Source organism: Morone saxatilis, unplaced genomic scaffold (genome assembly GCF_004916995.1).
Source record: "Morone saxatilis isolate NCDOM2014 unplaced genomic scaffold, NCSU_SB_2.0 Contig10, whole genome shotgun sequence".
In the NCBI taxonomy this organism is placed as follows: domain Eukaryota; kingdom Metazoa; phylum Chordata; class Actinopteri; family Moronidae; genus Morone; species Morone saxatilis.
Window position 1 is genome coordinate 12,261,976 of NW_023339652.1, and position 10,753 is coordinate 12,272,728.

Consider the following 10,753-nt stretch of genomic DNA (forward strand, 5'->3'; position numbering starts at 1 on the left):
ATATATATATATATATATGCCACATGATTACAGAGTCATCTGAGGAAACCCTCACAGATGCATGTTGTTTTTCACCAGTGATCTACACGGTCAACTTTAATGCCAAGTGGAAAACTGTCACAGGAGCACAGCCTGGTTTTCAAATGAAGCTTTAAGCGATGGCCACGCTCACCATGTTACTTTTTCTGTCCCAAAACATTGCAGTTACACATTTAACAGTTGCATTTTGAGTGCAGGAGGACACACACTCAATATCTGCCCTCTGCTACATGTAACAGACTCACACACTCTTTTATCAGGACTGCTGTCATTTGTCCCCCCTGGAGGAAGCATGCCAACACTTGTGCATAAGGCCTTAATCTTTAATGATAAAACTTGAATTACGTGTTTCACATATGTATTTGATAGCAGCAGCTGAATTATAAGGACATCTCACCGATCCAGCGCAGACACACACGCTGCACAGGCTGCAGCTGGAGCCCAGAACTAGAAACTTCTCCTTGTCAGGACTGAAGGGATCCCTGGTCACAAAACACTCCTCAAGCAACCTGATGGACGACAGAAAGACACATTAACGCTCAATTATAGTTTAATTCAACTTATATACATGTGGCTCACAGAGGACAAACGGCTGTAAATTCAACGTGCAAGTAGCAAAAGGTTAATTTCGTTTTATTTTTTTTTAAATTTTTTTTTTTTTTTTACACGTAGCTGCTAACACATTAGCTTTAGCATAGTTAGCTCCAAAGCGCTTAGCAACGGAGCGTTTTGTTCACTTACACAATGGCTCTGGTGTTTGGTGGTTTCTGGCCGTAGTAAGTGAAAGGGCTACTTAAACCACACAACTGGCAAGTAAATGTTTTCTGAGGGGCTTCACTTGTAGTGTGCTCCATTGTTCAGGAGCAAAGGGGAGTTAGGGGAAAATAAAGTTGTTCCTGGTTTTCGTGTCCAGTGCAGCCATGTTGTTTGACGAAGTTTTACCGCCACCTACCGGACTGGGGGAGCAGAGCAGCGTGTAGTACAATATAGTTATACAATTATATAAAATAAAATTAGTTATTTAATTACAAAAATATCGAGAGATTCTAAGTACCATAGCTAATTCACCTTAATTTATTATTATTATTTATGTACAAATGTATAGGCAACCTGTGAGTTTCACAGTATTATTAATTAATGCATGTTGATAGATATTTGTATATACATTTATATGAAAGCATAGTAAATTAATGTCATAGGTAATTTTGAAATAATATATATAATATTACAGCAAATACTTCAACATGTGATTTAAGGCAAAGCCCAGATGTAATTAATAATAAAATGTTTTAATGGGACACAAGCTATGATTAACATTATTAATTCCACCTGTGCTTCTCCTGCTACACACCTCAGAATATCTGCAGTGAAAAAGGCCTGTTAGCCGATTTATTTGAACAGTGGGGTCTGAATAAGAGAAACAGATAATACTGGCAATGCAAATAAAATTCAGTCAAATATATTAGTTTATTTCAGGCTACCACATAACACGATTCCTTTTATTGAAACAGCAAATGCATTTTTTAAAACAATAAAAAATATAAACCATTTTAATCATAGGAAAGAACGTTTCAGTGCTACATCGGGAGGTGAAGTCTCAGCACAGCAAATGTCTTTTCGAGGCCTATTTTTTTTTACTGTGTGCACATACACGCATCCCTTTCACTGTGGTCACCATATTCTTATATTTACAAAATAGAACGTAAACCAGCTTAACAGATAATTGTGTTTGTGGTCAAAATATTCAATACTGGCCAATGCACTTTTTTTATTGAAAACAATGTGTGTTGATGGCAGTAACACTGATCTGAAAGAAATAGGTTAGATGAGCTATCATGTTGTGTCAGGTTTAACAGTAGAATGCAGGATTAAAATAAATACATAAAACATGGAATTACATATTCAAATGATGGTTGCTTATAGTAGAAGTAAGGCTCCCTTTACTTCACTGCCTACTTAAAATGCACTATTATTCGCAATTTAATATGTAAGAACATTCCCTGGTCCAATACTAAATAGTTATACACCTACTTAATGGTTACAAATGCTACTCTATTGAAGGTATCTGTGGTCAAAATAGAGAAAACATGAGCTCAGGCGCTGAGACATTATGGCACTTGGTGAATACTGATGCCGGTGTTTCTTCAACCACTCATCTCAAAATGGTCAAGGGAAATCAATAAGGCACTAGTACACAATATAAGGGTATGACAACCATATTAAGTCCAAATGATAAATGATAATTTACACTAAATATCCAAAATATTAAGAATATGTGTTGAATTATGGCATCTTTTGCACAATTAACATTTGAGTGGCCTCAAAGGTTAAAAATGTTATAACTTCTCTAACTTGTCTGCTTCTTGGCACCACAACTCAACTTACTGCCATTTTTATTGATAGGCAAATTTGCATTCCCTACTCCCTCTTTAGCTTTTGTTCAGTACTTGTGTCTTAAAAGCCGGCCTCTAGGACCCAATCCGTAGCGATTGGATGCTCCAAGGTCAAATGCATTTAAAGAAATACCTCTACACATCTATGGTGTAAGATCAAAAAGTCTTTTCCCCACCGTGTCCCCCTTTCATGGAAGCAGTCACGCCACCTACAAGAGCTGCCTTTACCCAACATTTTGTTTTTGTTCCAGTAGAAAGTCACATGGTCTCAATGCAACCTCTGCAGATTACAGCAGCGTGCATCCGCAGAAGCTGCACAATAATCTACTCACAGTACACCGATATGCATGATATGCATGCTTGAATGGCATACAAATACATGTCCTTGTTCATGACCGTGTGCTATGTGCTCAGTACATATCCCTGTATATCTCTTGCAGGAGCGGGTGCAGAGACGTGTCCTCTGTTGTCTTGATTTCCTGCACCAACTGAGCATGCTCGGTGACCAGCTCCCGGAGGTCGGCCAGTTTCTGCAGCAGTCTGGGGAAGAGGAAGTTGTCGTCCGGGTGGTTGGCCAGCAGGTGGAGCCGTAGTGCCTGAACGATGCTTTCCTGCAGCTGCTCCACTTGAGGCACGTCCACCAGGCCTGGGCGATCTGGAGGGAAGGGATCAAATAGAGGGAGAAAGAAGAAGAGTGAGAAAAGGGGGGATTAATTTTTTTTACACATTTCTGAATAGAATTAAACATAATTTCCCACATGATGTCAGTTACCTCCACAGCAGATAATGGCAGCCACAAAAAGGGCCAGGTCACTGTCATCCAGCTCCAGGGAGTTGAAGCGTGTGGCAAACTGGAATTTGGGCTCCATCATGTCGCTAAATGGCCGCCGGAGGCTCTTGAGAAACTCTCGGGTGATGAAGCCTCCACCACGGGCCACCAGGAGGCCATCTTTGTTCATGCAGGAAGCCAGGAGGGTGAAGAGGGCTTCGTAAACGCCGTACTTCAAGAGAGTCACCTAAACGGGCAGGTAGGAAGGCCGCAGCATGTGGTCAGATGTGTGTTTTTTGTGTCTCTAACTCCTTTTTCACATTTAAGTAAAGGCCACACTTATCACATGAGCTGACAGGAGGGCAAATGACAGCTCTGAACCCACCTGGTCATTCAGATCCAGGCTCTGGAAACCTGGCACCGCTTTGGCGAACTCTGTCAGCTCTGTGACCGTCTCCACCGAGGTACTCTGGCAGCAGTGGAAGAGCCTGGCTTCAGCCTCCCTCTGCTGGAGCTCCATACACTCACCAGCCGGAACCACCTCCCCACCTTGAAGGCCGCTCTCGGGCTCCGGATAGTCACCGTTTACCATATGGGCCGCTAGCGTCCTCTCTGCCAGCTGGAACGTCTCCATGTCGTGAATGATGAAAGGCTGCTGGGGAAAGACAGAGCGGAGGATGCTGTCAGGTGAAGATACAGAATAAAGAATACATTCTGTTCTTAGCTTTATTTTTTCCCTTTACCGGCTTGCTTGTCTTTCCGGTCAGTATGAGCCGAGCTTTCGCCTTGTTCATGTTGAAGTTCTTCATGTAGGCTTCGTGGATCTGCCTGACCAGAATCTTGTGGTCGTCCAACATGGGGCTTGCCACCTCTTTCTCCACCATCTTGCTTTCTGCCTTCAGCTTTAGCTTCTCCGCCTGAGGCATCCGACCAAACCGGATAGCTGGTGCATAGAAACATTTCTCATTAGCGGCAGCTACAAGAGTTTTCAAATGGTAGGTATCTTATTTTACAGTGAAACTACATACAGAGACATATTTCCGGCTAGAGCAAACATGCATGCGTGTGCAGAAAAACACACACAAACATTCACCCACATTCGACATTCCTTCCCCTCCTCTGAGGACAACATGTCGTCTGCCTCTCAGGTTTCTTACACTGTTCTGTCTGCAGTGGGAGGCCATCGTAACAAACCCAATGACCCCTCAGCAGTCAGTGCAGATGACAGGCCAGATGTGGAGCTATATGGGCCTGTGTTCTCTCAATGTCAAGCAGGCTCCACCAGGACACTGTTCTATAAAAACCCAGTCAATGTAAAGCACACTGAACTGGAGCCAAATCACAGAGGGACTCCTGCTGTTGCTGTACAGAACACATACTGTAACGTCGGCTGAGGACGATGTGAGCAGTTTTATGTAACTGCATGCTTACTTTTTTTTTTTTTAACGTTTTTTTTCATTGCTATAAAAGCGTTTCACTGTACATTAAGATTTCATTAATTGACAGCGATAGGCAGTATACACTTTAAAGTTTTGAAAAATAATCTAACACATTTAACTGAAAGTAAGCAATAAAACACGGTCTTGCTCAAATTAGTACACTCAGTGTTTTTGCTGCTAACTTGGTCTGGTAGTTTATTGTGGCTAATATTAGCCAGTGCTGTGTAACTGACTTTATGACTCTTCTCTGCTTGTACTACTGTTACACTACATTTGGAGGTCGCTGGCCTTACCATTGTGGGACATGCCCACAGACAGGCACTTGTGGAATCGGCAGTACTGGCACTTGTTGCGGTTCTTCTTTTGGATTTTGCAGTTGCGTTCACACTTATCATAATCCAGCTTTAGTCTGATGGTCCTCCTGAAGAAACCCTGGTAGAGACAGAGTGACACAATAAAAAACACACAATAAATACTAATGTCACACCCTCGCCACACTTTTAAACCAGAATTCAGTTTTGCATTAAGCAATGACACCATTCAACAAGCTGGAGAATAACTTTCTACTTCACAGTGCAAGGACACTTTATTTATTCAGTGTACAACACTAGTTTTTCAGTCTCTCCATGCAATGTAGTTCTGAATTGCATGGAGAGACTGGACCCTGTTGTACTTGCTTGCAAGCAGTTATTATTACTAGTATTATTAGGAAACATGGTCATTTTAATACCTTTCTTGAACTCTTATTATAAGATGTATGGGTACCAAGGCTGTGTATTCCTTTACTTAAAACATCGGCTCAGCCTCTAGTTTGCTGACCCTTCTCATGTACAAAACATATAGACACACAGCCTTTTTAACAAGAAGGTTTTTGTTCTTTACTATGCTTTATAATTTTTATTAATGATTTATTAATACTTTCATGTATAAATAATTAGAAATACTGTGTAGTGACCCAAAGACCAGGAAGTCTAGGAATCCAGATTTATACTCATGAACAGGTCATTTTCAGTCACTGAGTCTTTATTGATATCTTTCCTTTATTTGTTTATTTGCCAGGGCCAGAGCACATTAATGAACATGATCAGTATAAAAACACAAGATATGAACATGCTGGAGTTTAGCAAGAATGCTAATTTACATCTGCAGTTCTAAGGCAGGTAACAAAAACATAAACATTACAAGTGACAATATACAGATACAAATATACATGTAGAAAAAGATAGAATACATTGACAGAAAATGTAATGTTAAAGGTCCATTGTGTAACATTTAGGAGGATGTATTGGTAGAAATAGAATGTAATATTCATAGGTATAATTTCATTAGTTTATAATCACGTGAAAATAAGAATCATTATGCTTTTTTAACCTTAGAATGAGACCTTTATATCTATAGATGCCTCATTTGTTGTATTTGATGTCAATGTATAGAAACTGATGTTTGAATCTTTTTAAGTATGATGTTTGTAAAGGAACTATTTTCAGAATATTGTGTTTTCTTGTAGTACTTGAATGTTGAAGTGGCCCTCCTTATGAGATGTCAATACCAGCAGTGGCCCCAAGCCAATCTGAGTCTGGGACCTCTGCTTTACTGACGGCACAGTTTGTCCAAAAGTGGTGCGTAGGAGGTGGGTCGAGCCCACGCAAAGCCTTACACACGTAAAACAAGCATATTTTAAATTCTTTTAATTCTCAAAGCTCCATAAATTATATTTTTCCACAATGTTACAATGCTGTAATAAGAGTGGTTTTTTTTTCTTGTATGGTTTTTCACATGACTTTTAAAGATTGATTTAGAGTCCAGTTTGACCCACAGATACTTTAATTACTAATACTAATACTAATTTACAATGCCAAGCTCCTCCTCTCTCAGGAACCCATTAGAATGTGTCACCTCTACTGGTTGTTTTGTACACATCACACACACTAATATCTATCCATGAAATCTGATCAATCAAGGTCATCAATACCCAGTGAGCAGCTATTCATCTGATATGTAGAGTTTACACCATGTCAGACACCTACACCTGCAGCCCCTTATAATAATGTCCATGCATTCTGTACATTTTAAACCCTGGTAGGACCTGTGTTATATACCATTTTGGATTGGACTATATAGTGGAACTACATCTATATTTAAAGAGAGATATGCTTCAAGGTGTATAGTAAGCTCTGACCTTTCTGGAGAAGAACCCTGATTGGACAAGACATCCTGCAGCCCTCCAACACAGGCTGAGATACAGGGCAAAGGGCCAACACATGCTAACAGATGTCACACATGTGCCAGAACTTATGATCCCTTTGACGTACGCTCACACACACACACACACACACACACACACACACCTTTGTACATCACTGAAATTTCAGTCAGACCGTTCCTCATCCCTCACTGTCAAGAAGGGAATATGTGCTTTCTGGCAATATATACAGTGGGGAGAACAAGTACTTGATACACTGCCGATTTTGCAGGTTTTCCCACTTACAAAGCATGTAGAGGTCTGTAATATTTATCATAGGTACACAACTGTGAGAGATGGAATCTAAAACAAAAATCCAGAAAATCACATTGTATGATTTTTAAATAATTAATTTGCATTTTATTGCATGACATAAGTATTTGATCACCTACCAGCCAGTACTCACGCACCAGGGCCAGAAGAATCCGGGCTCTCACAGGACCTGTTGGTAGGTTTTTTCTTATAGCAGAAGCCTTCCTGTGTCTCCGCAACCGTCTCTACCTGGTTATTAACTTGCACTGTCTTGACTGTACCGTATAGAAAGCACACACCAATCAAGACAGTATCTCCACTCTTCTCCACAATGGGCCAAGGACCAGAGAGCTGCGTAACGGACCATCAGGGAACAAAATTTAGACCTCACAAGGCTCGGGACTGGGCTTACAGGCACAATAGGCAAGCAGCTGGTGACGAGCGCGAAAACTGTTGGCGCAATTATTAGAAAATGGAAGAATTTCAAGATGACGCACATCTCCCTCAAGTCTGGGGCTCCACGCAAGATCGTCACCTCGTGGGCATCAATTGATCCATGAGGAAGGGTGGGCTCAGCCCAGGAACTACATGGCAGGTACTTCGATGCACCTGAAGAGACGCTGGGACCACAGTCTCAAAGAACACCCATTAGTAAGCCACACGCCGGTTCAATGGATTCAAAAATCCGTGCAGCGCAAGCAAGTCCCTGCTCAGCCAAGTGCATGTCCCAGGGCCCCGTCTGGAAGTTGTGCCAATGGACCAACTCTGGACGCCATGTCCAGAGGAGGATGGAGAGAAGCGTCATGTGGTCTATGAGACAAAACATAAGCGTTCTGGTCTACACTCCATCCTGCCGTGTTTGAGAAGCAAGAAGGAGTGAGATAGCAACCCCCAAGACCACACATCCAACCGTGCGCCCCCCCCCCCCCCAAAACCCCCCCGAACGCGGATGGAGTGAAATTGATTCGTGCTTGGGGAGAGTGCTTCTGGCAAACGGACAGGCCACGGACGCACCGTATTTGAGGGGACGGACCTGGATGGGGCCACGTCCCTTCGCGAAGGGATCCTTCGCCCCAACCTCCGTTCCCTCAGTAAGTAGCATTGAAGGATGAGGTTGTGGCTGGGTCTTCCCAGCCATGACCAACAACCCGAAGACAGCACAGCCAGCCGGCAACGTAAGGTGGGCTCCGGGTAGTGACGGATTCTCAACGTCCTGGAGTGGCTTGCCAGTTCCCAGACCTGACCCAATAGAAAATCTTTGCCCCCGAGGGGAGCTGAACGTCCGTATTGCCACAACAGACAGCCGCAACCGTGACAGGATTGGAGAAGATCTGTATGGAGGAGTTGAGCCGAAACCAATGCCCTGCTGCAGTGTGGTGCAAAACCAACCCTGGTCACGCACTTATCAGGAAACCGTGCCTGATCTCTGGTAGATTGCAACACAAACCGGCTTTCTGTACCAAATATTAGCGTTCTAGTTTTTCTGATGTCTCAATACGGATAAATGATAAATGATTTATGATAAAAATTACAGACCTCTACATGCTTTGAAAGTGGGAAAACCTGCAAAATCGGCAGTGTATCAAATACTTGTTCTCCCCACTGTATCTGGAGTCACGCAATACAGCATCAGCCATCATCTTACGGAAGGTCTTGTCTACCTTTATGTCGAAGGTACGTTGTTATTAAGGTTTATTATGACTAACACGTTGCTTGTTTTGTTATTTTTTGAACCGCAGAAAATAGCTTTGTGGGAAGAACTAGCTGTAATCTTTAAATGAAAACACTGAAGGGAGAAATGTGAAGGTCCAGACATAAAAAATACTGCACAAGGAGGAAAAAACAGATGTGTGTGTTTATAGCATGCATGTCTTAACATGTCTGCACATGAATGTACAGACACAACCAGAGGATAGTACTTTTGCTGCAATATAATAGCTGTGAGGTGAATAACAAGACTAAAGACGTAAGCAATAAGTTATTGTGCAATGCTTCCTTAAGGGCAAACGTCTTTTAGAAACACAGTAAGAAGGTCTGAAGGAGAAGGCCTCTTTGTGGCACACCAATTCCAACTAACCTCTACCTACTGAGCAGTTAGAGGTGATGTGATTAACCTTTCCATTACTGAAGGCTTTCTCTGGCTGTCCTGCTGCTCTAAACGTCCCACACACACGTCATACCATCACCACCACAGACTTCGCACCATGGCATCACAGCACATACCAATCATATCCCCACTATGAAGCGCTCCTCTTTTAAAGTGAGGTGTTGAAAATGATATGCGGGGCCTGTCCAGCATGGAAACTGTGATCTGTGACTGCTACATATCACAAGCCAGACTTTTCCATGCTGGCACAATATCATCAGTCAGAGAATTCAGGAACAGAGCGCGGTCAAAATACACCTCTCACATGCGCAGCGTGCAACAGTTCGGAGTTCCGTGTCCCTGCTTTAGAACAGCGGCGGTCTGACATGAGGGCGGACAGGAAGAGCATTATTTGTGTTGATTCTGATGAATGAGATGCGGGTCATAAACCAGAGCCCTGCAGGAATATGACCAGTTTAGAGGCATTCAATAAACACACAGATGTGCATTGTGCAACTGACAGGCCATTCTGCAAAACTTAGACAGAGAAATGTAAATTGTGAAATATTAGCCTCCAGCCAGAATCCATCTCCTCTGTCTATCATAGATTAGAGTGAAATTGAAGATCAGTCCAGAGAAGTGAAAAAGCAGATTCTCTCCAGCAGGGGAAGTGATCAGGGAAGAAACTAAAGGAGAACACCAGTAGCAACTGAAACAATTATGTCTGGATTTCTTAATCATTATGCAGTTGCTGTGGCTTAAAACAAACACAATTTCAAGGTGGAGCTGCAGCTGATGGGAGAAGTCTTTAAAGCAGGAAAGGTCACGAGTTCAAAAGTCGTGCCAAAATAGCAAACAAAGGCTCAGATTAGCAGCAAAAACAAGCCACCGACTTAGAAAGGTATGAGACACTGACTTTCAAATGACATTCTTGTTCTTCCTTAAAGTCTCAAGAATCTCAGGAATTTCAGCACAGAAAGTTTCCCGCTGAGCTCAACAAATCCAGCCCTCAAGGATCTACCATTCCTTTCTCTTATCAGAGATGACTCCATTAGAAGGTAATATTTAGTACTAAACACAGCAGGGCTCCGTGGTAGCAGCAGCTCCAAGTGTGTGTGTGTGTGTTAACGTCACTCTGTGCCAAGCAGGGGAGAGGTGACAAGTCAACCAAGGCCACTGTGTCCCCCACTTCACATGACCTGGCTGCGTGTCTCAGAAACTTTCCACTGGCCTCTAGGTCAGGTGTCCCTGCATGCCAAGCTTTTGATGCGTTTGTGCAAGCATGTAAGTGCACACATACACGTGTGTGCATGTTTGTGTTGTGTTTTTCACCTTTGATACAGTTGCACAACTACACGCAGAGACACCAAAGACATTTATACCTTTGCAGCACGTTATCATCAATCTGAATGGGATCGTCTCTGTCTTTATGTTTATATTAATATCTTTGTATGTCCTTTGATATGTACAATATGTACTGTAACCGGCTGCACTACAACCGTTCCACATGTCTCACCTTGCAGCCCTCGCAGG

General features: G+C 42.5%; 2 protein-coding genes across 2 annotated transcripts in view; both read right to left on the reverse strand.

Moving 5' to 3' along the window:
- The window catches only part of cdpf1 (cysteine rich DPF motif domain containing 1), a 2,364-nt gene extending 1,377 nt beyond the window's left edge, over positions 1 to 987 (reverse strand). Inside the window, exons 1-2 of the mRNA XM_035673083.1 lie at positions 781 to 987; positions 437 to 548 (exon numbers count right to left, since the gene is read on the reverse strand). Of these exons, the coding sequence (XP_035528976.1) occupies positions 437 to 548; positions 781 to 893 (225 nt within the window). The 5' untranslated portion in view covers positions 894 to 987. The remainder of the gene's footprint in view (positions 1 to 436; positions 549 to 780) is intronic.
- Positions 988 to 1,487: 500 nt separating this feature from the next.
- pparaa (peroxisome proliferator-activated receptor alpha a) overlaps positions 1,488 to 10,753 on the reverse strand; it is a gene marked incomplete in the record, with an annotated part of 15,884 nt that continues 6,618 nt past the window's right edge. Inside the window, 5 exon segments of the mRNA XM_035675293.1 lie at positions 1,488 to 3,087; positions 3,205 to 3,448; positions 3,587 to 3,856; positions 3,945 to 4,144; positions 4,934 to 5,072. Of these exon segments, the coding sequence (XP_035531186.1) occupies positions 2,843 to 3,087; positions 3,205 to 3,448; positions 3,587 to 3,856; positions 3,945 to 4,144; positions 4,934 to 5,072 (1,098 nt within the window).